A 27,883-nucleotide genomic window follows, 5' to 3' on the forward strand; every position below is an offset into this window, starting at 1 on the left:
ATAACTGCAAGTTTTACACATATTTAATCGCATAAACCTTTACCTCATGTAAGATCTGCTTTTTTTGTTATTCTGGTTGTTCATTTCCATTTTGATCCATGAGCTGATAAGAAAGCATTATGATTATATACACAGAAATATGTGAATAATCTGCACACAAGATTTCAAAACTTTGACATAACTCTTAAATTTACTTTAAAAAACAAACAAAAAAACTATTCCAAACCATTAAATTTCATAATGTGGAAGTTAATTTTTTCTTATTTTCACTCACAATAACACTTTTAAAAACCTATGAAATGAAATCAGCTTCTGGTGCTTAATTTATTGTGCGCTTTTTCAGAAATTATAAATGGGGTCAAATCTCCATCAGACACATCCAGGTCTGTTTCTCCTGTGACACTCACTAATTACCACATATTATTTATTTTACACATATACAAATAATATGTTGAAATGAAATGGAAATTTAAGGTCTTTGTGGGACGTATTGTGTTACAAAGTAGAACTGCTGAAAAACTAACTGAACAGAATATAATTCTAAACTAAATTTGAATTAATAATCAACACAAAGTGTAAAACAAGTATAAATCTCTTTAATTTTACAAACAACTTGAAAAATTGAGACAATTACGACACTAAAACAAGCGACAGTTCACAAGAGCACCTTCACAACTACGACATAAAAAGATAAAAGAATTAGACAGGAATAACGTTAGTTTAAAATAATCTGTCAATGAACTGGTTTAGTTCTGGCAGCGGAGCGGCAGTCTGGACTTCTGCGGCGTCGACGTGTTTTCTGAAGCTTTGCACCTGGAGGAGGTCTTTGACTCCTTCTTGCCACCCTTCTTTTTCTGGAAAACAGAAAAAAAGCACAACAACCTGTAAGAATCAGGCAAGATTCTGCTCTGGAAGATGGATTTCAAATCCCTTCCTTCTTACTACTTTCTCGGCGTTTGATTAAACGTTTGTGCTGCTCACCTTGAAGAAGGGAACACGTTTGCTCTCGTTGAACACGAGGTTCTCGTCGATGAAGGACGGTTCTGTGGCCAAGCTTTCGTTACAAGTGCTCATGTCGTCCTCCACAGAGTCCTGGACACAACCAAGAGGAAGACGGTTAAAAACAAAACAAAGACAAAACAGAAGAAGCAGAAAGCAACAGGAGTTTTTCCATTTGGACATTTTAAAATAGGAAATTTAAAAAAAATCTGCTTTCTGGGTGTTGGAGCCAGAGATTTTAAATTTAGCTCAAAAAAAGGCCAGAAAAAAGAATGAAAGTTGAATGTGTCACCACAAGGATTTTAACAGCATTACTACTATTATCAATACAGTACTTCAGCAGTATTCTTATTGGTTCTTTTTGGTGGGTGGGTTTAAGTAAAAAACAGAAAGTAAGAACAGAACTGACATTTTATCCTTTTTTAAAAGTTTCTATTTTTCATTTAAGTAAATCGTTTAGTTCTTTGAACGTATTTCTATTAGTCTGACTGAAGAAAACTGCAAAGACTGCTTCTACCGCATAACAGCCCTCAGATCTACAGCAGCTCAGATGATGCTGTGACCATTTTAGACTCCCACAGCTGCTAATGGCTACTTTCAGTCTTTAACCCACGTTGATGTCTTTTGAATTGACTTGAGTGAAGAGTAACCACACATTTAAACAATTACTTCTCAGACAGACTTCTCAAAAGCATCTGAGACTAATGAGAAACGGCTGCAACATGATGTGAATGTAGAAAAAACACTATAAAAGCACTCAGAGAGCTCAGTCCTCCTCCAAGGCTGCTCATTGCCTCATACAGCATTGACAGAAATGCAGCATTTGTTTATTAGTTATTGATGATCAGAAATCACAGTAACATAGAATGTGTCCATTTAATATAGATGTACCCACAAACAAAATGACCTGAACACAGGCATGTGTTATGCATGTGTACGTTATGTACGGATACAGAATCATGTGACCTAAATATGTAGCGGCGGCGGGAATTGATGGGACTCAGAAACACCCCCACAATTTAATCAGTTGTTCCTTGGATCATTTCCAACGGATAAGTCCTGATAAGTCCACAGCGGTGGATTTGTAGTAGGATCACAATCATGTGATCGTCAGCAGGCAGGTGACGTAGTGTTCACTTGTTGTCATGGTTACAGTGGTGCCATGCCGCTGTCTCGCCGTGATACAAAAATCTTTAACAAATCCGTGAATCCAGACTATAAGCTGCATCACTGCCAAAATCTAATCACTTGGTCCTTGTGTCATTTCTGACCTTCCCTGAAAATTTCATCCAAATCCATTTGTCTATTTTTGAGCAATGCTGCGAAGAGACAGACAGACTGACAAGCCAACCAACGCCAATCTTCACATAACTCTGCTGTGTTCATTGACGGAGTAATAAATAGGAAATCTATTTTCTTAATTTCTCCAGTACAGAGAGAAGATACATTTTTTCAGCCAGGTTTATTACCAGCTTTCACTCCACATCTCTAGTCATCATATTGTGTTGATAAAACGGTAAAAAAAAGAAGATATAAAATGTAAATGAAGTTTGGAGGAAACAGTGAATTCCTGTCATTAACCTGGCTGTGTTTGTCGTCCTCCTCCAGCTCCTCTTCCTCCTCCTCTTCCTCCTCCTCCATGGCGGCCTGCAGCTCCTCCTGCTGCCTCCTCAGACTCTCCAGCAGCTCGCTGCGGCTTCGCGACTTCACCAGCTGCTGAGGATACACAAACTCCCGACGCTGCGGGGTCGCACCTGAAGGCAACAGCAGACGTCACGTCAGTAGGAGCTTCGGGTTGCATCCCCCTCCATCCAGTTAGAACACACCGTCAGTTACAGGATGATACCGCTGTGAAATACACAAACAGCATCATAACATCTGCTTGAATGGTTACCGGTGGGAACGTCTTGCTGCAGCTCGTCCTGCAGGAAGCCGTGGACCAGCTGCTGACTCGTCTCCACGGAGCTCTGGAGCTCAGCCTGCTGCTCGTCCAGGACGGTCCGGTCCAGAGAGGTCTGGTTCCAAACCATCATCAGAGCCTGCTTCACCTCCTCCTGCTGCCTGGAAATGTCCTCCTCAGCCGCCCGGAGCTGCTCAGTGCAGCGCAGCTCAACGCTCTGGAAGAAAGAAGGACGGTATTAAAATAAAACTCTGTTCAGAAGGTTCAGCTGAAACCCTCAGACTCCTTAGGTTTCTCCCTGAGAGCAGCTGATCTTCAATGTCATTCAAAAAGAGACATAGCGTATGAGCTAAAATTTGTCAAAAGTACACGGGCCAATATATAATTGTGGGACTTTTTGTATCATAGTTGAGATTTTTTGCTGTTTTCAGGCCTAAAATCAACATTTCTTTTATTCTAACCAAACACCACATGGCATTTTTACAGCAAGATTCTTCTAAATATTATATATATACAACTGAGTGAAATTGAAAGTTATTTCTCAAGATATTGTAGTAAACCTGTTGACTACTTTATATTAAATAACTCAGAAAGCCTTGGAGTCTGGCCAGTCTTTACTTCAGGAGGAAATGACATCATGTGGAGCAGGTCATGTGATCTGGAATTAACACTCTTCCTGGAGAGGTGTTTTTGTAATGGGTAACTTAGTTGAAAGTGATTGCTTGGACATAGATACAATTTGTTATTTTCCATATAAAATCTGATATATTGCCAACAAAGAAATATCTGTCATGATTATCTCAACTTAATAAAAAGAACACAATCAAACTATTTTTGAATCAGCTCATTTTATTATTGTTTAGCTGATTAGAAGGTGGTTGTTATTAAACTGGGCCGGTTATTTAGTTGATATTTTAGTGATATCCAGTCATTTTTTTATTAATAAGTGATTGTTTCCAAAATAAATAATTATGGAATTTGTAAAGACATGATCATAACGAACATAAAAAATTTCTTCTTTTTTACTTTTAATAAAAATGTATGCAAGATATATCCTATGGACTTCAAAAGTCCCTCAGTTAAATATTGACCCATACAGTGTTATTCCAAATTCTGGAAAAATACTAGAAATTTTGTGCATGAAGTCATCGGTTACTTGGCCGCAGCCAAGTGACAAAAATTCAAGGACTATTCGGCTGAACTGCAGGCAGTGTGGAAACTAAAGATGTAAGTCGCAAAATTTCTAGAATTTAATTGTCTCAATTTGTTTTCCAGTATTAGTAACAGCTGTAGACACTTGGAAAAATGTTGCACATGATGATGATTGTTCTTTTTTTTTATTTTTACAGTTTTTAAAGAAAAATAATCTACTTTTTTCTTTTATGATTTATAGTAATAAAACTGTCATACAGCACAGCAGACATTTCTGAGTTCTCTCTACTTCTAGCCATGATTGTTCTGTTTCCATAGAGGTTCAGGACTTTATATTACAGTGAGGAAAAATGTGACAGGAGCTTATAAACGGCCAGGAACTGCTTGAAGTTCAGAGGATTAAATGCTATTACAAAGCAAACTGCTATACGTGAGTCAGCAATCTGGAAATGTGAGACACTTTGGATCCAAAAATAAAACACATCATTGTCACATGTATTTCAGCTTATCAGGATTCAAGTTATCATTTAGCTTCAGTCTGTTTGTGAAGTTCATGATCACACAAGTTCTGCTCCACTGGTTTGTTTTGTGATACAAATCTCTCTGAGGAAACATTCAACATCAGTTTTTTTTGCAAACACGCTCCAAACCTGAAACATAAAACACCTCAGAGGCCTTTTTTCTTACCTGACGGAGGGTCTGAGCTTCAGTGGAAACCTTCCCCATCAGGGTCAGGTGCTCCTGGGCTTGGGTCTCAGCCTGCTCCCTGGCTCTGGAGCTCCACTGGAGGTCACGCTGGACCAGCTCTGCAGACACAAGAGCACAATGTCAACACTCACTTCCACCTGCAGATGTGAAGAATAACGGGTGAAGAAAGGCAGCGTTTGGTACCGGACACCGAGTCGTGGAGGTGAGAGCAGCAGCCGCTCATCTCCTCCAGCATCTGACGGCTCTCGTCGGCCGTCAGACGCAGAGAGGAGGCAATGGAGGAGGAGGTGGAGGAGAGGAGGTCCGCCTGGGCCGAGGCCTGACCCTCGACTGTACTGCAGCCGCTGCATGCAGGAGAAACAACGAGCAAGAAATGGAATTAAACATTTTACCAGCCTGAAATGATGGAGACTTTGATGAGGACTTCCTGTTTGTCTCACCTGCTGATGTTCTCCTGGAGGCTCTGCAGAGGTTTCTGGACGGCTTTGGAGGCCGAGCGAAGGTCCATGTAGTCCTTCTGGGCCTCCATGTTCAGCAGGTTGAGCTGGTCCTGCAGGCACTGGATGGTCTGCTTCATGCCCTGATGGATGGAGGAACACCGAAGATGTTAGAACGTCCATGTCCGTTTTTATGCTGATGACACACTTATTTACCGCTGTGGATTAACTCTTGTTCAGGCTGTTGAATCCCTGCAGAAAGCCTTTGATGCCGTCCAGCACTCATGACTTCACCTGAAACTTGTCAGTGCAGACTAGACTGAGCTAATGTTGTTTTCCAATTCTAGGACATGACCACAAATGATTCAATCAGTCCAGTCTTGAGGGAAATGAAATACAGGAGGTCTTTGATTTACGTCGGAGTTCTGTTCCTATGGTCTGACAATTTTCGTCTAAGTCGGAAGTCCATCAGAAAAGTCTGACTTACGTTTGGGAGCCATAATGAAGGGCAAAAAGTTAGCGAATGTAGCACAATCCAAGGTGGCGTACAACTGACGAGTGTAAACAAAGCCGTCTTACAGCAGCGTGTGACGACTTATTCGTCCGCTCTGCTTGCCAACTAGTTCCACGTAACGACGAAACGCTGTACGTCGTAAACCGAGGGCCCCCGGTAGAGGTGGTTGATATGTATTAATACCTAGGTGTCTGGATTGATGACTCCCTCACTTTCAAGTCAAATGTGGAGAATCTTGTGAAGAAGCCGAGGCTAAAACTGGATTTTTATTTTCAAAACCAGTTGTGTTTTTCTTTTTAAGCAAAAAAGTGGCTTGATCAGAGATCTTTTGTACATGAATGCTTCAGATGGTTGACACTGTTTCTGATGCTTCTGAGGTTTACTACGAACTGTAAAGTTTTGACGTACCCATGCTAGATCTAGGCTCAGGTAGGACGGCCAGCTTTAACCACCGGAAGGATCCTTCATTGGTTTACTTTCATATATGATGCAATACTTGAACTACTGAACACCTACATTTGTTCTCTACCTGCACAGAAAGGTTCTGATCTTTACTCTCTCCATTCACAAGATCATTTGTTGGTTTCTGTTCCATATGTTCGTACTGAACTGGGTAAAAAGGCTTTTGGTTGCTCTGCATTTTTTGCATGGAAGATGTTACATAAAGAATGAAAATTAACCAAGGTAATGTTATTGAGCGCTTTTAAATCCAAACTGTGAGTTCGTAAGGTCAACCCTTGTAAATTTAATCTTTTTATTTGTTTTTCGCTTGTGTCTTAACTGTTTAAACTAATTTTGTATTTGCTGCTGCCTATCTCGGCCAGAACTCCCTTGAAAAAGAATGTTAACGGGATTTCCCCTGGTTAAATAAAGGTTCATAAATAAATAAAAAGATCGAACCAATGCAATGAGCAGCAATGTGACAATTTCCTTGCTTTTATCCTGAGAGTAGATACAACAAAAGCAAGGATCTGTTCAGGAGAAAACAACCTGGATAAGAGCCATGAAATAAGTTCAAGTATAACAGGACCTTTGTGTCTACAGGAAGTGCAGGAGGTAAGAGGAATCTGGGTTTTTTTGGCAGTCTGTCAAGTGTAAAGGTGTTCAGTGAAGAGCTGGTTTGAGTCTTTTCTTACAGACTGATAAGGATTCTGTTTGGTAAGTTGTTCCACCGTCAATTCATATCACATTACATGTTAAAACTCCAAGTACAGAACCAGAACAGTTTGTCTTCAGTTTCTTTAACCCGCTAAACCCTAAGTGGATTTGAAAAGGCACATATTCCTTTATTAAAAAATGAGGAAATGTTTTAAAATTTGGCAAAATTATACCCTTTATAAGAGCCAGAAGCTGCAAAAACAGGAGGAAACGGTGGATATTTAATATTCCAACAGTCCTTGAACTTACTTTATGAAACTTTCGGTTTAATTATGTAGATTTAATCTTCAAAGTTTATTAAAATGGCACTTTTATAACAAACCAAACACAGTTTTGAGACTAAATGAAATTTTGAGACTAAATAAAAGAGTCGTAACCAAATGATTAAAGATTAATGAAAGCTCATCCTCATTGTCTCGGCCTTGAAAAAGAGATTGTTAATCTCAATTAGATGAAATGAATAAAACCTTTACGTCAGTTTTGTAGAAGCTTTAAAACCAGACCAGTGTTTAAAGATTTACACTGAGGAGAGTCTGACTGAAACTGACAGGATGAAGATGCTTCTACAAGTTTTCTCAGCATCGACTCAAACAGACTTGAGTCTCTCTGGAAGAGTCGCTCTAAACGGCGTCTCTTACCGTCTGGTGTCTCTCCTGCGCCTGTCTGATCTCGTCCTCCAGCTTGTCGTGTTCGGCCTGAAGGTCGCTGAGGCCCTGAACGGACGCCTGCCGCAGCCCGGCCAGCTCCCGAACCAAACCGCTGAAGAACACTCCCATCTCCTTCATGGCCTCCACCTGAGGAGGAAGTCAGGAGATACAGGGAGGAGGTTTAAACAGAGCTGCAGGTCACTCTGGTGGTGCTATATCAACAACATCTCCAGGAACAAGTAAAGATGTAACAAAACACTGTAGAACTGGGAAAGTACTCAGAGAGCACAGTACATATAACCCGAAGTGGGCGTTTTAATGGACTTTATTGAACAGATGTGGACTCACCTTGTCGGCCAGAACTCTCTGTGTCTCCACTGAAGCTCTCAGAGTGTCGCTGAGCTCTTTGACAGCTGATAAACCCATCAGAGTCCGAGCCACCAGGAGCTCCTCCACCTCCTGTCGATGCTCCTCCTGCACAAACACAAACACTCAGTTAGGACTTGTTCATATAAAACCGTTACAAGCTACTGGATCACATGGAAAAATGTTGTTTCCTTTGAACTACATAATTTTGACATCTTCTACCTCTGATTATGACTCGCTTTCTGTGAAAATGTTGGTTCCTGCACCTTGTTAAAAGCTTCAAATAAGCTCCAAATCTCAGCTTTCTAACTGGATATATGTACATATATAGGTGTCATTCTGCCCAGAGGACGTCTAAGTTCTCTCTCCTTCTTCATGGTTTCCATAGAGCTGCAGGACTTTAGACTGCAGCGAACAATGAGCCCGCAGTGAGCAAAAATGTGACTGGAGCAAATAAAAACAGGTCCAGGAACTGCTTGGGGTTGAGAGAGTAAAGGGAAAATTAGCATCTAGCAAAGAATAAATGAACAATGAAACCGTCCTGACCAGCAGCTGCAGCAGAGCCTCCTTGTCCTGCAGACACAGCGCCTCCTGCTGCTGAACTCTCTCCTGGCAGCGAGACACTCCTTCGGCCACTAGCGGTCCGACTCCATCCACGAAGGACTCCACGGTGGTCAGAGCTCCTTTCAGCGCCGCCTCGTTCTTCACCAGCAAACCGTCTGAAGAGGGGAGGAAAGACGGAGAAGTTACTCAACGTTCAGTAAATTTAAACCATTCTGTTCTACAGCCGTCATCGAGGTGGAAGATCGCTGGTCTCAGATCAACACTTTCTCCATCACTTTCTTAACAAGAGCACAATTAATTTCCCCTGGAATTAAACCTGAATAGTTCTGTCGACCTCCTTCACACCTTTTCTCAGGGAAAAATGTGTCGATCTAAACCAGGGGTGTCGAACTCATTTTAGTTCAAGTTCCACATTCAGCCAATTTCATCTCCAGTGACCAGTAAAATCACAGCATAATAACCTATAAATAACCACAACTCCTAATGTTTCCTTTGTTTTAGTGCAAAAAAGTACATTCTGAAATTGTTTACATTTAATGAATTAGCTTTCTATGAAACATTATGAAAAACCTGAAATTTCTTAAGAAAAATAAATTCAATTTCAACAATATTATGCCTCAGTTTATCATTTACACATTACAACTTACAGATCAGAGTGTGTCTAAAAATACACAAAACATTTAGTCATCTGGAACTGAATGATGTAGTATTACATTACAGTATTACTGTATGATCAAACTGACCTAAGTCAGACAAAGAAAGACAAAACAACAAAAACAAGACACAAATGACAAAAATGAGACAAACAAAACAAAAAAGCAGACCAAAAAATTAGACAAAAAAGTTACAAAGCGACAAAAAAATGGACAAACGACAAAAACGAGACAAAAAAGAACACAAATGACACAAAAAATTACACAAGCGAGAAACAAAATAACAAAAAAGTAGACAAACAACACAGCGAGACAGAAAGGAAAGACAAAAACATGAGACAACAAAGTCAGACAGAAAACAACAAAAACAAGACAAAATATTACAAAAACGAGACACAAAGTGACAAAAGAACAATGAACAATCTAGTATTTTACTTTATGATCCAAACAACTTGTCATGGTCTAGAAATTATTTGAGCTTTATAGTTTTATTAATTTACAATCTGCAGTTCATGTCTTCTCTGGATTTTTTACACTTTACAAAGTCGGGCTGGATTGGACCCTCTGGAGGGCCGGTTTTGGCCCACGGGTCACATGTTATTGAAAAAGTAATCAGTTTAAATATCATTTAAACAATTAAATAACAATTAATCTTGCTTAAAAAAAAAAAAAAAAAAAAAGAGAGATTCAGCCTTTTTTGATTCTGATTCTTCTGCTGAAGTCAAGAGCTGCATTCAAAAATCCTACTTTTTTAAGTACATGCTGCAGCTGCCCTCGTACCGTTTCATGCAGCACACATACAAGTCAGGTAATAATACTTCATAATAATGTGCCTTAAACTTAGTAGTAGGAAACAGGAGGTCTTCTCATTTTGGCTCAAGCTTCTTGATGCTCATGTGAGATATGAGGATGCAACTCTGCAGAGCATTATGGGTCAGAAAAGCCAGAAAAACTGCTAATTCTGACCAAATATCACAGGACATCCTGGCAGTTGTTGCACACTACGTTGGAGATACTATGTACTGGGACGTATTAAAAGGTATTTCTGGAATTCCACATCTATAGTTCACTCACACATCAGTAGACCTGACAAAGTGAACTAGCAGCACCTCTGACAGTATGTATAAACGTGTAGAGAAGTTGCTTTGCTTGTGTTTGGCAACACAGAAATGTCACAAGAAGATAAATAAACACGGGTAAAAATGTGGAAACATAATGCCTGCACAGTCCACTCAGTCTCAGAGGGGTTTTGGCTCAATGGCAGTAAAATCTGGCCTCTATACGTTTGGCTGTGATCCACGCTGCAGTTCTTACCGATGGCCTGCGAGTAGCCGCTCAACATGTCGCGGTGTTTGTCTCCGTGCTGCTGGATGCTGCATTGCAAGCTGCTGAAGGCTCCGTCCATCCGCTGAGCAAAAGTCTGCTGCATCTGACTGTTGTGCTGCTCCACCTGCGATTTAAAACCAAGTGCAGGTTTGTTAGTCTCCCATAAAACAGGCCACAGATACACACCACAGTTTAAAAGTTCAGGGTCACCCAGACATGAAAGCTCACTCCAAGCTTTTAAACAGTAGTGTATATGAATTAATGTTCTCTATATTAGTTAAAGTCAATATTATTAGTTAAAGTTGTTTAATTTATAGTTAAAGTTGCTCCATATTAGTTAAAGTTGATCCATATTAGTTAAAGCTGCTTCAATTATAGTTAAAATTGCTTCAATTATAGTTAAAGCTGCTCTATATTAGCTAAAGTTGCTCTTGATGAGTTAAAGTTGCTTCAATTATAGTTAAAGTTGCTCTTGATGAGTTAAAGTTGCTCTACATTAGTTAAAGTTGACCTACACTACCATTCTAAAGTTTGGGGTCATCAAGGCGATTTCATGTTCTCCATGAAAACTCTCACTTCTATCCATATGCTAACATAACTGCACAAGGGTTTTCTAACCATCAATAGCCTTTCAACATTAGCTAACATTGTGGTGATATTTGTGTGTTTTTGTTTTCATAAAGTTCTGGAGAATGACCTGGATGCACCTCATAGGCGAAGAAAATGCTGTTTGACAATATTTGTGCAATAAAACGTGAGGCATCTGACACAACATGTTGTCGATGTTTGACCTTTTTCTTGCGGTCCAGCTTGTCGTGGAGACCCGACACATCGCTGGTGCTGGCGTCCACGGTGCTCAGCAGCTACAGGAGGAAACACACGTTTGGTGAGTGATGGAAAAACACTGAGGATTGTGTTACTTGGTTGAAGATTGTGTTACTTGTTTTGTAGGAGTTCAAAAGTCTGTGAGAATGTGCGGATGGCCTTGCAGAGATAAGATAGAATTTAGAGCCATCTTCCCATGTTAGGACAAAGAAACTATCCAGAACAGAGAGAGATCACACATAGCTCTGATTATTTGATAGAATACTCTATAAAATATAATTCTTGATATGGAAAACCATTATTTTCTGTGTTAGAATGTTAAACACAGAGATTTTAGTGCACTTTTTTGCATCTGGACAACTTTAGACCAGGTCCAGATCAAAAACTAGCGAGCTTAGGTGGGTCAAATCTTGAACAGATTGTTGTACAAAGGCTAAAGACTCTAGAAAACATAATTTTTGATATGGAAAACTGTAGCTAAACATCATGATTCAAGTGTATAAATGCCGTCGTCCCTTTTGTTCGGGGAGCTCCTCTCTCATAACCTGGTGTTGTGAGGTTCAATGCTCTGCCTGAATAAAGAGACTTCAAGATCTTCATTTTGAGGGTGTGATTGTTTCTCAACCACAGAGTGCAAAAATCAGTCTTTTAAAAAACAGAAGTTGGGTTAAAAAAGGCTCAACAGGAAGCTACAAACTTAGAAGACTAAGTAACAGCATGGAAAGTACAGCGAGAGAAAGGAGGAACTGGTGATGCAGGGAGAAGAGGTACGCAAATGAAACCCAAACTAGCCGACATTCAGATCCAAACAGGAGATGATTCAGGCTCACTGAAGAGTTTCTGTACCTGTCCGGCTGCGTTGTACAGAGTTTCCTGGGCAGATGTGAGCTCAGAGCAGATGAACTCCTCCTCGCTCAGCTTCTCCTTCGTCTGCTGCAGGTCTCGGCTCGTCTCCTCCAGCCTGAAATCAGAAAATTGTTCTTTGAGCGTCGATCTGCAGCCTGATCGGGTTCCAGTATGATCCTGATCACACAGCTATGAATAAACACAAAACGCTGACAGTTTGTGGGTGAGAAATTGGAGTTTGAAGGAAGTGGATCAAAAATAGGATGAATACTGTCTTTATTAAGAACTGATCTTAAGATTGAAGAAGATTGGGCGCCCATATAGCTCAACGTGTTAAGCGGCAACCCATGTACAGGGGCTGGTCCCCGATGCAGCGGCCCGGGTTCGATTCCCTTTGCTGCATGTCTTCCCCCAACTCTTCTCCTCTGTTTCCTGTCTCTCTCTCACTGTGCTTAAATAAAGCCGAAAAAAGGCCAAAAAAACAACTCTTTAAAAAAAAAAAAAAAAAAAAAAAAAAAAAAAAAGAGATTGAAGAAGATTTATTTAGCATTTTTATCTTGCAACTGCCACTACCAAATGAACTGACTGTGATTTTTATGCCTCATAATGCTACAGTTCTGGTCTAAAAGATTTTTTCACCCTGATAATTAGACATTTTCATCCCTCTGAAACCCAAAAGGTGTGTTTTTCTTTACAAAAGTCACCAAAATTACACCGTTTATTAAAAGCAGAAAGCCGTTGAGTTCTGATGTTGACATTTCACATTGTAAAAGTCCTGCACCTCTGCTGCTTGTCGTCCAGGTCCATGGTGCACTGCTCCAGCCGGGTTTTACTCTCTTCAAACAGCTCAGTCACCTGCAGAGAGAACAAAGACGTTTAGCTTGTTGGTTCAACAATGCAAATATTTCTTAGAAAACCGGCAACAGCACATTTACACACACTTTGCATGTAGTTCAGGTTTCTGTTCGCCTGGTTGTCGCCGTTTTAGATTTGAAGGAAATATTTGGCTCTTTTAGCCGCTAAATGCTCCACTGTGCTCAGCTTTGATTGTGTATTTGCTGTTTGCTGCAGAGCGAGACGAGTTTTCTCTGACAACAAAGCTCTCTAATAATCTAAAACTCACTACAAAAACAGTACAAAGCTTTAAGGCTGCCATTAACAGCTAGTTTTCTATCAATCTATTGACTATTTTATAGATTCATCTAATTTTGACAAACTATACACCATCAGTCAAAGTAAATGAACTAGATTCTGGACTAGACCGTCATGCAGAGACTGAAGATGATTTAACCTGCATTTTCTGATTTGTAAAACTCTAGGAGGAAGATGTGCCAGGACTCTGCTCAGGTCGAGGTTAGATATTCTCTATTCTGACGTGACTAAGCAGACTAGTTGTCTACATATTGGTCTGTAATCTAAATAAGACACCTCTCTCAACTACAATTTATACCCAAAGATCAGAGAGAATCCTCAGATCTGATGCTGGCGTTGCTTCCATGAACTGCTGCTCTGTCGGTGTCACTTCTCCTGATATCATTAACCTCATTCTCATCTAAGTCATCGCAGTCTCCAGGTAGTTTCTCTTGAATCTTGAATAGATTGTCGCACAAAGGCTAAAGACTCCAGAAAACATTTTTTTTATATGGAAAACCATTATTTTTTGTGGTTGAATGTGAAAATATGGAAATTTTAGTGCATTTGTTGCATCACGACGACTTTAGATGAGGTCCATATCAAATATCAATGAGCTTAGGTGGGTCAAATCTTGAATAGATTGCCGTACAAAGGCCAAAGAATCTATAGAACATAATTTTTGACATGAAAAACCATAATTTTTGTGGTACAATGTAAAAACGTGGAGATTATAGTGCATTTTTCTTTGCATTTGGACCACTGTAGACCAGGTCCAGACCAAAAACTGGTGAGTTTAGGTGGGTCAAATCTTGAATAGATTGTTGTACAAAAGCTAAATATTGTATAAAACATAATTATTGATGTGGAAAATTATTATTTTTTGTGTTAAAATGTAAAAACATGGAGATTTTAGTGCGTTTTTTAAAATTTTTTTTTTGCATCTGGATCACTTTAGACCAGGTCCAGATATAAAACCAGAGAGCTTAGGTGGGTTAAATCTGGAGTAGATCCCATTTTTGTACCAACAATTTTAACTGCAACAAGTCTGATCTATGAAGGGCACATCCAGCAGCCCAGTGGACCCAAAGGATCCACTGCTGATGTCCCAGGACCAGAGATAACACCCATACAGGTCCCATGTTTATGTAATGATCACAGCTGTTCTGGCTGCAGGTGGTTTTAATGTTGTGAAATGTAAAAGATTTGAATATTAAAGTGGAAAACTGGAAACTCCAGCATGATAAAATGTAATAAAAACGGAGTATACACTGTAATTTGTAACCAACTGGACAGATGAGGTTGTTTTACTGTCGCTAAAATCACACTTTCTGTGAAATAAAATGAAGGTGAAACCAGTCGAACCTTCTTGATCTCCTCCTCCATGGCGGCGATCTTGTCGGTGTATTCGACTATTTGCTCCTCATGAGACGTGATCTGACCCACCATGCTCCTGGAACATAAACACACCGTCAGTAAACACTCACACACACACACTAATGCATACAAACGGCTGCATTAAAGCTAATAAAACCCACTCGTAGTTTTCTGCAGACAGATAAACTCCATTCTTGTCCCGGGTGGCGGCCAAGTCACGCTTCAGACGCTCGATCTCCTCGGTGTATTCCTGAGTGGACGGAAACCAGATTAAATCAGCGGCTTTCATCGAGCCTGATGGTATAATCTTCTACACCACGTCATCCCTGTACCTTAATGAGCGTCCTCTTGGTGAGTTTCTGGTTGACTTCGGGTTTGTTCATGATGTTCTTGGCTCTGCTGGCGTATTCCAGCGTACTGAGCGTCTCCTGCAAACAGACAGACAAGGCCTCAATCATCAGCCACGTTCTTAAATAATAAAAACACATATTTAATAGGAATAAGACCTTCTGATGGTCAGATTAGAACACTGAAAATGCCTCAGCAGGCAAGACAAATAAAGATTAAACAAATCTTCAGCTCCTAAAATTAACAATAAAGTCAAGAAAAAAAAAACAAGAAAAACTTGAATTATTTAATACATCACAGTAATATAACTGCAGCAAACGATACGGGGATACATAATGCAGCAAAAAAAACTAAATTCACACTGCAGATCAGCTAAAAAACAACACAAGCATCTTCTTAGAACTCAACTGTGTGTTTTAAATTAATAACAACATTAACTTCAATGTTTTCCTATTTAAATTTGTCATAAATTATAACAATAAAAATAATAATGTGAAATTAAACCCTTACATAACTAATTTAAATAGCTTTTTTTGCTCTGCATCTTGAATCGGGACAACAGAAATGTGGGAAAAGATCAAATCCATATATGATTTCTCAAAATATAGTTTCTATTTAAAGCCTTAAATTCAGAAATTTATAATAAAATGCAAAACTTTTTGATTACATGAGTTGCAATATGATGATATTTAACCCACTAATTTGTTGTAAATCTTAGATTTGGTGTCGTAATCAAAGATTAACAAGTCAAATCAAGCAAATATACACTTTTGCAGATAAAAAAATACACCTTTAGACTGGGGTGAAAAAAAGTTTGAATCTTAAAAACATCAACAATAAGCAGCCCAAATGATTCTGTCATTAGCTAAAGGTTAACGTATAAAACAAAGCACGTGTTGTTCTTTATGACAAAGTGAGCATCGCAGACGTACTTCCAGGTTGCTGGAGGACGGAGACACGGTGGCGATGATGGAGGTTTTGGTTCGTCCTCCCAGCGAGTCCTGAAGGATCCTGGTCAGCTTGGACTCTCTGTGGGAGGAGGGCAGAGAATTCAGAAACAGAACATTAAAATCTGCTGATATCTGCAGATACTATTGAGGATTTCTGGCAAAAATAAAGGCTGAATATTGAATTGAAGATGAGCAAAGATCAGAATCTTACCAGAGCTGTAAAAACTGATGAAGTTGTTGACTGATAATTTATTCACTGACTATTTTGACATTTAATAATACCTCTGAATATATTTTTTTAATGAAAAAAGTCTAATTTCTCTGCTTCCAGCTTCTTAAATGTGAATATTTTCTGTTTTCTTTCCTCCTGTGTGACAGTAAACCGAAAATCTTTGGCTGGTAGACAAGAGATTTGTCCTTTTGGAAAACAAACTTTGTTTCACAATTTCTTACATTTTATCCATAAAAAAAGAAAAGCACTCAGAGAGCACGGTACTCCACCAATGCTGCTCATTCCTTGTATCATTTCCGATTTTCTTTAAAAAATCCGCAACTTGAAACGTGTCCCAAATTACTAAGAATTGTAAATAAGAAAAAAAATGTCCCAAAAGATGTCCAAAATGATTCAAAATTTGCCCCAAATTACTTAAAACTTGTCCAAAATGACTAAAAAAACTGTTCCAAATACATTTCACCATGTTCTAAATGACTCAAAACCCATATAAATTCACATTTCTTACATTTGAAACAGTTCCATTTTTAATTTATTGTACATTTAAAAAAAAACATAATATACCCTGTATGTTTCAGTTATTTTTTCCATATAAAGAGACACTGTTATTTTTCCAACATTTTTTTTTTAACATCAACAAGCTTTATTCTCCATGTAATGTTATCATAAACATATATAATCTGGCAGTTATTATATTATATGGCTTCCTATAAAAAATGTCTGAAAATAAAACCTTAGTGTCCCAAAATGTCAAAGTATTCTTGGAATGAATTTGGGCTCCAACAATTAGTCGATAGGAAGAAATTTGAGGTCAACGTTGGTGCAAAAAATTCCAAAAAATGTGAACATTTTAAACTTTTGTTTCCTCAAGCAATAGTAAACAGAATATCTTTAAATCTGGACTGTTGTTAAAAGTTGAAATGGACGTTTTATTGACTGAATCATTAACTGAGAAAAAAAAAACATGTAATTATTTGACAACAACTTAACTCCATCTCACACTGTCCAGCAGCTGTAAAAAGGTGTATTTTTTAAGCTCTTTTCCTAAACGAGCAGCGTTGTTCCTACAGCTCTGACCTGTACGGGATGTGAGGTCTCTTCTCCACCAGAGCGGTGATCACTCGGCCCAGCGTCAGCAGCGACTGGTTGATGTTTCCGGCCTCGCGAGCTCGTTTGTCCACAGCACCGGAGCGTCCGATGTTCTCACTGCCGGCGAGATCCACCTGAGAAGAACGGTATCTGTATTACTTCCTAGCATGTAAATTAAATCCCATTGTTTACAGGTAATGATTACCTTAATAATGAACCTAAAAACCTGCTGGTAGATCTGAAGGGCAAAATAATCTGCAAAATCATATCATTTTCACTCTTGTATATTCTGTTGACTTTTCTAGATTATATTTTATATATTTTTTTATCTTATTTTACCTTCGCTTTCTATCCTAATATTCTGTGTTGTTTTGTTGTTGACCCCTTTATTGAATATCCAGCTGCTGTAACGACTTAATTTCCCTCCAAGGATTAATAGTCATCTAAGTCTAAGTCATTTATAAGAGCAAAAACAGTATAAATACAGAAAAACAAAATCATCAGTGTTTCAACTTTTCAAAAATCCATCAACTACTAATTTGTGACATGCAGCTCTTTTCTCTAAAATGACCAAATCTAAGATTAATATTGTGATATTTCAAGATCACGTTATTCTACGCGTTTCATTTTTAAAAATTCACCGAAATTTAACCATTTGCTCCAACCAGATTCCGTAAAAAACTAAAAATTCTGCACTCCTCGGTGCAACCATGCAGCCATCAGTGACTGAACTGTGACCAACAGTCACATGACAAAAATTCAGGGACTTTTTGGCTGAACTGCAGGAAGTGTTTACATAAAGCAGAGGAGACTAGTGTGAACGCATGTTTAAAAATATATTTTAAGTAGTAAAACATCCATATTGTGAGGAGACACCAATTTTTCTCAGATGTGTCCACACGTGGACACTTGGAAAAATGTTGTACCTTGCACTTTATGTTCCTTAAAATTAAAAAAATATATAATAACAATAAAAGAAATGCAACTTCTATCACTCTCTTTCTTATGATTTATGACATTATAATTTTGCTATTTCGCAGAGTGGACATTTCAGAGTTCAGATTAAAACACAGAATTTTCAACTTTCCAACGGTCCTTGAACTAATCATGTGTCCTGTGCCGCTCCATTGAGAAAATGAACCAAATCAAACCTTCTAAATTGAAGAAATCTGAGGTGAAATGTGTGATATTTCGCTTTATTTTGCATGTGTTGTCTAAAAATTTGCTAAAAAATTAACTGTTTGCTCTGAGCAGATTCTGAAAAAAACTAAAAAATCTGAGTTCCTCGACACAACCAAGAAGCCATCAGTGACTCAGCTGTGACCAGCAGTCATTTAATAAAAATTCAGGAACCCCTCAGTTGAACTGCAGACAGTGTTTACACTGAGCATTGAGGAGACATATATTGAAACAAAATAAAAACGCAAATAGTAAAATATCTATAGTTTGTCGAGCCTTTATTTTCTTTCCAGTGCTGAAAACATCTGTGGAAAAATGTTGTACATGCAGATATAGGATTTTCCATTTTTGGCTAAATACATAATATAAGAAATTAACCTTTAATTGTTGTTTATCGTGATTTCTGTCATGCTAACATTTCTGAATTCTCTCTCCTTTTTCATTCTGTTTCCAAAGAGCTGCAGGACTTTAGATTGCAGTGAAAAATGATCCCACAGTGAGTAAAAATGTGACGGGAGTAAACTTGTGTTCTTGTCTGACTTGGAGGATCGTTACCAGATTGAGTTTGCCGATCTTCACCAGCTCCTCTCCGTCCACGGTGATTTCCTTCATGTGGATGGTGACGGAGAACACGGAGTGGGAGCGACTGCAGGAACACAACAAGAGAAGAAGAAGGAGGTAAACAAAAGCAACGTAATCTAGCTGTTGATGTGGCAGCTGGAGGTCGTCTACCTGGAGTAGGCGTTCATGAGCGTGGAGGCCGTCCTCCTCTTGGCCGCTCCTCGCTCCAGGATCTGATAAACCTCGTCTTTGTTGTGGACCGTCACCTCCTCCAGGCCTTTCACCACCACGCCTCGCTGCGACACAAACACCAGAGTCAGAGCGCCGGAAACATTCAGGAAGTTAAAACGAGGCTGGACGCTCGCCCACCTTGTTCCGCGGGTCGTCGAAGAGCTGCAGCCGCTCGTTGACGTCCTCCGTGGGGCTGAGCAGGTCGAACAGCTCCTCGTTGTAGATCTCCAGCAGCGACACCTTGACGGAGAACTCGGTGCCGTTCTCGGAGAGCTTCTCGAAGATCTGGTGCAGCGTTCGTGGGATGATGCCGGCCAGAGGGTCCTGGAGACGGAGGTTCATTTCATCCAAGATCCAGTCAGTTTACAGAAACTGTCTGAGGTTTTTGTTATTTATGTTTATCAAAGTTTCACCAACATGCATTTCAAATATTGCGATCTTAAAATTAGCTGAGAACATTTATTTTAAGCTCTATTTCACCAGGATTGTCAAGCTGAGGTGTCTTAAAATAAGCCAGACATGCTTTAAAAAAAAATTGCAGTTTTTCACTCAAAAATAGATTTTTGCTTTCATGTAACCTCCTAATTTGAGATGTATTAAACTTATTGAGTTTTCTTGTAAAATTCAAATCAAAGCAAGATAATTTCAAGATTGTTTGACTTAACAAGATATTTAAGATGCATCGTCTTAACCCTCCTGTTGTCTTCATTTACGAGCACCAAGAAATATTGTTTCCTTGTTTGAAAAAAATCCAAAACTTCAGCAAAAAAAATCCCCAAATTTCTGAAAATTTGCAAAACCTTCAAAAAGAAAATTCCAATAATTCCTTAAAAGTTTCCCTTAAAAGCTATATTTTTTTTAAAAAATCCCCCAAATTTGGCAAGAAAATTCTTGTAAATATTTTTTTAAAAATGAGTTAAAAAGTCTTCCAAAAACAAAAAATCCTAAAAATATCTGAAGTGATTACATATATATCAGTAAAACTTCTAATATTCTCTTAAAAACATTCACAAATTTTTTTTGTGAATGTTCTTAAGAAACATTTTTAACATTTCTTTTTTTCCACTAAAAAATGTTCAAAGATTTCCCAAAAATGCTGAAAATGTGGACATCAGAAGTTTCACTGTGAAATTATTTTTTTTCCCACATTTTCAAACTTTAAAACGGGTCAATTCTGACCCGTAGGACGACACGAGGGTTAAAACAAGTCCCTCCATCTGCTGAAATGTTTCTTGTCAAGTGCATTTATCTTAAATCAAGTGGGAAGAGACATTTTGACTAAAAATAAGACAAACAGACTTGGTAAGATTTAGAGTTTATGCAGTGTTGTAGTCGACTTCTCTAATTTTACTCAAAGTTCTGCATTTATACACATAAAACACTCATTTTGTTCAACAGGTGTTTGATCAGTGGCTCATCGTGTCTCTTTTATGGGAGAATTCAGAGCTTTAAAAACTGTGAACCATCTTATGATCCACCGATTTACTGTGGGACCCAAACACAACATGAGAAACTTCTTCAAACCGCCTGAACTCACCTCCTCCCAGGTAAACTCTCCGTCTGGACTCCGCTCTCCCTCCATGGTGAACGTCTTTCCTGTTCCCGTCTGGCCGTAGCTGTTTTCATTTGTAAATCATTAGTTTGAACACATCTTAACGGCAGATTTTAGACTTTAGTTGGTGTTTATTTATCTGGTTTCTCAGTCGTAAATCTGCAGAAAACTCACGCGAACACGGTGCAGTTGTATCCCATGATGACTTCGTCCAGGATCGGACAGACGACGCTCCGGTAGACGTCGATCTGTTTGGCAGCCGGACCGAACACCTGAAGGAAGAATTAAAGAAGCTTTAAACACAGAAAAACAGGCCCATGCTGCACCTTAACTGAGGGGTTGTACCAGTGATTTCTAAGCAAAATGTGTGTAAGCTGAATATCTTTAGGGTTTTGGTTTATTGGTGAAAGAAAAGACATCAACAGGGCTGCAGAAAAATGTAATTTTTCTGATATTTAACAGGTAAAACCATTAGCTGAGAATATAATCAGATAAATCATTGATAGAGGTAAAAGCAAATGCAGTAAATGACAGTTTGTCACAGTAAAACCTGTACTGCTGCAATGATGCGCTAAAAAATTGCTGCTTTTCTCAATTTATATTGAAGTAAAAGTCGAGACATTTAATCCTCTGAAAACTCCTCCGCTGGGTTTGATCACTAGAATTACACCATTTGTCACAGCAGGAAACTGCAAAACAGAAACAATTGTTGAATTTTAAACTCTAAACTTGTTTTCTGTGAAGTGGCATTCCATCAATAAATGTAGCCAAATCTCAGCTTAAAAATTAAGAAATGTCATCTAAATTGCTCAATGCGACATGTTTATTAAAATGGACAAAAATACACAGTTTGTGTTCCGCAGATTCTGTAAAAAACTAAAAATTCTGCACTTCTTGACGCAGCTGTGGAATATTAGTGAACAGTCATGTTGCAAAAATTCTGACTTTTTAACTGAACTGCAGGCAGTGTTTACACAGAGCAGACAGGAGACAAGCATAAAAATAAAATAAAAATCCCCTAAAATATCGATAGAAAACTAGAGGTCAACAGTTTGGAAACAAGATCAAATTTGTACAAAAAAAAAAAGATCAACTAAATAAACATGATTACTATATAGTCGCTCTTACTTTTGTCGTTTTGTGTCTTGTTTCTGTTGTTTTATGTCTTACTTTTATCGTGTTCTGTTTCGTTTCTGTTGTTTTGGGTCTTGTTTTTGTCGTTTTCTGTTTCATTTCTATTGTTTTGTGTATTGTTTTTGTCATTTTGTGTCTTGTTTTTGTCATTTACATCATCAGTTTTCCTAAAGAATGTGTAGATCAAAGCTATGTCCTCTCTTCTATTTTTCATATTTTCATCACATTGTCAGCCTTGATTGAATGTCTCATTCTACCTCATATTATCAGGATCAGACTAATTCTTTGGACTGTTTTCCATCAGTCAGTTTGTCCTCTTGGTCAGCAGTAACAGCAGCTAAATATCTAGCTTCTACTGCTGAGAAAAAGATCACATTAGCATGGATTAGCAACCCTGTTACTGTGATTAGAGTAGGGTTAGCAAACAACACAGAAAACATTAATAAAAATGCTACCATTGATGTGGAAGCTGAGCCAATCAAGCCTTTGATAGTTTATTACCTATTATTGATCACTATGGAGCAGAAAATGTGTTTATTTTTCAAACATTATAAGCCCAAACTGCTGCTCACCATGTCGAAGGTGTAGGTTTTTCTTGACGCCTTGTCGTTCATCCCTCCCGTCTTCACCATCACCTCCTTCCTGCTCTGATCGCAGTCGATGACTCCGTACGACGACTTGCGCTCCACGGTGTTGAAAGGTCTGAAAACATGAAGCAGAACGACGTCAGACTCAAAGACAAAAATCATCTGTGTGTAGAGCAGCTCAAAACTCAAAATGTTGGAAAAAACACCAAATATTTTATTAGTTTCAGCTTCTCAGATGTCGTGATTAACACTTTTCTTTGTTTTATATCAATAAAGGGTCATTTTTTGGACTGTTTGTGCTTCCAGATGCTGCTGTTTAGATTTTGAAAATAGTTTTGACATTTTTCAAACTTATTATTAAATCAAAACATTACTTCTTAAGCTGGAGGACAAACAAAATGATACATAAAGGTTGGGACAAATACTGAAAACCAAACACTAAATACTCTAACAGTTTTCTTAAACTACTGTTGGTTTAAAGGCTTGTTTGCTTTTAGTTTTTATCCATTTTTAGTGAGAGAATCACTGAATTTCATTGTACAATGACAAAAAAAGTGATATGATTCGTTACGACACCTTTTTTGGCAAAACAGCTGCAACATGATGGCAGAAGCTTTTAGTTTTTGTCAAAAAAATTGAGAAAATTATTCATTTAACACCGTTACATGCTGTCTGGCTGTTTAACCTGTTAATATTCAGTGTTTTTTCACCCCCTGTAGAGGTTTTAGATGGCGTCAGAGGAAAATAACCAGCGCCTAAGTGTCAAGAAATGAAAATAAAAATATGCAATTCACCTTTTTATCAAGTTTTGTTTATCAGGGTTTAATTTAATCAAGCAGAATAGATGTTTTTGTTTATGAAAAGATCACAAAAAACAAGAAAATGCAGAGATTTCTGTGACATAAGGCAGCAGAGTCATTAGCTTTACTGTATGTGGAGCAGTCATCTCATAGTCGACCCATTCTGAGCGGTAAAACATTAAAATATCATTTTGTCTTGTTTTTGTTTGTCTTTTTTGTCCGACTTTTATCATTTTGATCATAAAGTAAAATAGTTCCAGATACCTGTGACTAAATGTTGTGTTCCTTTGTAGAAACTCTGTGATCTGGAACTAAGGCTGAATGTTGCTGAAATTTAACTTGTTTTTCTCCAGAAATTTCAGGTTAATTCCTTAAATGTGAACATTTTTAGAATGTACTTTTTTGCACTAAAACAAAGGAACCATTTGGAGTTGTGGTTATTTATAGGTTATTATGCTGTGGTTTTACTGGTTTGGTCCACTGGAGATCAAACTGGTCTGAATGTGGAACCTGGACTAAGATGAGTTTGACATCCTTGATCCAGATGAATGCTGAAAAAAATGCTTGAAAAAAACTGGCTCTACAATGCATTTCAGCATTTTTCTGTATAAAAAAAAAACAAAACAAACTTCCTCTTTTCTGCAGTAAAGCTTTTGGAAAAAAAACTTAAAATCTGCAGCGCTGCAGCCGAGAACTTCGTTCATCATTGATTAATCTCACAGTAAAAAGTCTTTCAAATGCCAGAAAGTAATGGCATAATGACTCATATTTACATTTTTTTGGCTAAAACTACAATATTTTAAGACTTGAAAATATATTTTTACAAAGACATTTGTAATAAAAAAAACAAAACAAAATATAAAACTGAGGACTTTAAAGATCTGTTATGAGGAAATTAGTCATTTAAATGTTCAATCCATGCAGATACAGTTTAAAAGGGCAATCTGAGAAGCGTTATCCATCTCTCGTTATTGATTAAAGTCAGACATTTAAATTGAACTTGAGTTTTATTAATATTTTGAATTATCTGAGACTTTTCCAGAGGATTTAACGGATCTGAAGCCCTTCTGATCAGGCAAACAGGGGACAAAAATCCCAGACGACAGCAGAGGAAGCTTAAATGAGTGTGGATCTTCTCTCCTTACCTGCATCTGACCACCACCTGGATGTTTCTGCCCTTCTCCTCCCGTTTGGCTCCGCTCTGGTTGTGTGAAGCCATGGCTGCAGAGATGATGTGCTCTGCAGTTAGCCTGGAAACACCGGCAAACCACACAGTTAGCGAGCTAAACGACAGTCCTGACGATGTTAGCTGAGAAGACGTTAGTTCACGGCTCCTCATAAATGACACAGACGGTGTTTAGCTACCATTAAACTAAACAAAAGAAGAACAAACCCGTTATTTTTTAACTAACAAGCAGAAGTTAGCATCACAAAGTTAGCTACAACTAGCCAAACTGAAATTAGCGTTAATCCAAATTTACTCACCGAATGACGGTGTTAGCTTTAGCTCGTCTCTCTTTATGAGTTCTCCGCTTTTAGTTTCCACTAAATAAACTGTAAATAAATAATATAATCCGCGTGTTCCAGCTCCTCAGACAACACAGCAGCTTTCCACTGATAACTTCTCTGGCGCTCTGAAGCCTCCGACCAGACAAATTTCAAATTGTACTTTTAAATTTCCCTCAGCCAATAGCGGCAGGGTAACGGCTAAACAAACAACACTATTGGTCAGAGGGAGCATGTGATGAGCTCGGCGCGGAGCATCACGGGAAGTTTGTTGTTAGTAAATACCAAAGTAATTCCACCAGGGGGCGACACTGTCCTGGAAAATAACATGACGAAATAAAATGTTATTTATTATTTCTATTCTATATGTATATTTGTTTTTACTTTTGTTTTAAGTTTATTTTTATATTTATTCATATATATTGCAGTTTCTATTATGTTTATTAAGTTTAAGTTAAGTTTGATTTTGTGTTTATTCATATACATTACAGTTTTTTATTTTTATTTAGTTTTTATATATTTGTTTTTATATTTATTTAAATATATTCCAATTTTTATTATTTTTATTTTCTCTTTACATATTTGTTTTATATTTATTCATATATATTCCAGTTGTAATTATTTTTATTTTGTTTTCATATATTTCTTTTTATATTTATTCACATATATTCTATTTTTTATTATTTTTATTTTGCTTTTATAGATTGTTTTTCATATTTGTTCAAATATATTCCAATTTTAATTATTTTTATTTTGTTTTTACATATTTGTTTTTATATTTATTCATATATATTCCAATTTAAATGATTATTTTCCTCTTTTTATATATTGTTTTTAATATTTATTAAAATAGGCATTCATTATCGTTTTTTTTTAAACTGCTGCTATCCTGGTTTTAACTTATATTTCTCTAAAACTGTTACATTATATATATTGATTATGTTGTGATATTTTATACATATGTTTTGGAATTATTTTTTACCAGCTAATGCACTGAAATTTCATTTAAATGTGCAACAACTAGTGTTTGTTTTAAATGACAATATAGTGGCTATTCTATTCTATTCTATTCTATTCTATTCTATTCTATTCTATTCTATTCTATTCTATTCTATTCTATTCTATTCTATTCTATATAGAATTGTTTTTGCTAGTTTTATATTCCTGTTTTAAATTGTGCAGTTCCTACTTACTAAGTAGATTTGTAATTGGCTTTTACAGAATCTCCTTTTGTCAATTTTTTTCTATTGTTTATTTAGTTTTAAAAAATGTGATGATGACTTTGTGTCGCTTTATAGTTTGTAGTGTATATTTGTAATTAGTTTGCGTCTCCTTGTGGACCTTATTTTATTTAGTTTCGCATTTGTCTGCATCTGGTCATAGTTTTGTGCTTCTTTGTGGCTGTTTTTGCGTCTCCTTTTCATAACTTTGTGGCTTTTTATGGCTGTTTTGCTTCTTTTGTTTTTCTGTCTGTCTCCAATGTGTCTTTCTGTGTCTGTTTTGCTTTTTTTTTTTTGTCATTTTGTGTCTCCTTGATGTTGTTCTGTGTTTTCTTGGTATTAGTTTGCAGCCCTTTGACATTTTCTGTCTCTTTGTGGTCCTTTTGTGTTTCCTTGTGGTCATTTTTGCAGGTCTTTCTGCATCCCCTGTGATCTTTGTTTGTCTTTGTGTGGTTGTTCTGCTTCTTTTTTGGCTATTTTTTCATCATCTTGTTTTCAGTTGGTGTCTTTTTGTGATCATTTTGCAGTTTTTTGTTGTCATTTTGCGCCTTTGTCATTGGTTGGTGTCACCGTCTGATTAATTTGCATGTTTATTCTGCAGCTTTGTGTATCCTTGCAGTAATTTTCTGCCTCTATGTTGCTGTTTCATGTGTCTTTGTGGGTGTTTTGCATCATTTTGAACTGAAGCTATAGAACAGAAGCCCTCTGACCTCTTGGGTCTCTGGGCCTGTTTGCCTTCTGGTCCATTTAATAATCCATCCACGTCTGCGAGGAGTCAAATAAAGCATATAATATCTAATAAAACAGTCAACACAACATCTCAACAGCACATTATGGCAGCAGACACACAACTGTGTAATCTAAATATTCAGCTGTGATTTGGAGAAGCAGAAGTTTGGCAAAAAAAATCTAATAAATTAGTAAATTAACAAAAAGTAAATTAGTGAAAGAAGTAAAAATGTTTCTTTAAACACAAACACACACGTATAATCATGTATATAACATGAATTTCCAAACATTAAGCATCAATCCATTCGACGGATCATTTAAAGGCTGCAAACGCCAACATTTTGGTGCATTTTAATGAAACAACGTTAAAAAATACGAGTAATTATTCATACATTAAAATCGTGGGTTTGTAGCACAAATTCATACTCAGACAAATGAAAATAATGACCTGAAAAACCTACAAATCAAGACTAAATAATATTGCGAATAAATTTAATTACAAAATAAGCTTTTAACATCAGAGGAATTGTACACTGTGCTTTGATTTATCACAGTAAACACTGACAAGAAAAACATTTTTAAAGAAGGAAAAAAGATTTTAGAAAAGGGAGGATAAAGAAAATAGCAAGTGTAGAAAATCCAAGGACTTATAAAAGTTTTTTTAAAAAAGTAATACAGCATGCAAGAATGTGCAAGATTGCAGGGTGTAAACAAGAAGAAATGTGCACTTAATTAAAAACAGTCAGAATATTTCTAAAAGCTGTGAGTTTCTGTCACATATTGAGAGAGGATGGAGAGACGGAGGAGGTGTCCTTAGATGTCTGTGTACTAATATAGAAATTAATACCATAAATAAACACAACTAATAAATAAATAAAGACAAAAATGAAAGGAAATAAGAGTTCCAGGTTTGTGCAGCAGCGAACAGCAATCCATCTGCTGAGCACCATCCGCCCACTCAGCCCCCTGAGGACGACGAGGGGGTCGGCTTATTACACAACACACACACACACACACACACACACACACACACACACACACACACACACACACACACACACACACACACACACACACACTAAAATCCAGTATGGATCCAAACAACACAATAACAAGCCGTTTTAACAGTCGACTCTTTGTCTAATGACTCGAAGTTTCAGGT

The 27,883-nt window shown here is 37.5% G+C and overlaps 1 protein-coding gene across 1 annotated transcript; it reads right to left on the reverse strand.

The window, feature by feature from the left end:
• Positions 1–574: 574 nt before the first annotated feature.
• kif11 (kinesin family member 11) lies at positions 575–24,910 on the reverse strand. Its single transcript, XM_023261567.3, has 27 exons — positions 24,752–24,910; positions 24,412–24,516; positions 22,452–22,581; positions 20,920–21,017; positions 20,731–20,809; positions 19,332–19,517; positions 19,134–19,258; positions 18,957–19,047; positions 17,211–17,356; positions 15,884–15,980; positions 14,936–15,031; positions 14,765–14,853; positions 14,592–14,679; positions 12,877–12,950; positions 12,096–12,210; positions 11,216–11,287; positions 10,413–10,548; positions 8,428–8,600; positions 7,864–7,989; positions 7,507–7,662; positions 5,200–5,339; positions 4,943–5,103; positions 4,739–4,857; positions 2,894–3,116; positions 2,581–2,753; positions 982–1,092; positions 575–854 (listed from the first exon to the last, which is right to left on the reverse strand). The coding sequence occupies exons 2-27, from the start codon at positions 24,483–24,485 to the stop codon at positions 747–749; spliced, it is 3,186 nt and encodes a 1,061-aa protein (XP_023117335.2). The 5' UTR covers positions 24,486–24,516; positions 24,752–24,910; the 3' UTR covers positions 575–746.
• Between the last annotated feature and the right edge of the window lie 2,973 nt (positions 24,911–27,883).

This window comes from Amphiprion ocellaris, chromosome 16 (assembly GCF_022539595.1).
Source record: "Amphiprion ocellaris isolate individual 3 ecotype Okinawa chromosome 16, ASM2253959v1, whole genome shotgun sequence".
Classification (NCBI taxonomy): Eukaryota; Metazoa; Chordata; class Actinopteri; family Pomacentridae; genus Amphiprion; species Amphiprion ocellaris.

Excerpts from the sequence above, each read along its gene's own strand:
- kif11 (XM_023261567.3), bottom strand. The coding sequence starts at position 24,485 with ATGGCTTCACACAACCAGAGCGGAGCCAAACGGGAGGAGAAGGGCAGA. Across the intron at positions 14,680-14,764 it reads CTGTCTGCAGAAAACTACGA|GAGCATGGTGGGTCAGATCA; the intron begins GTGGGTTTTATT and ends TTTATGTTCCAG. Across the intron at positions 7,990-8,427 it reads AGGCTCTGCTGCAGCTGCTG|GAGGAGCATCGACAGGAGGT; the intron begins GTCAGGACGGTT and ends GTGTTTGTGCAG.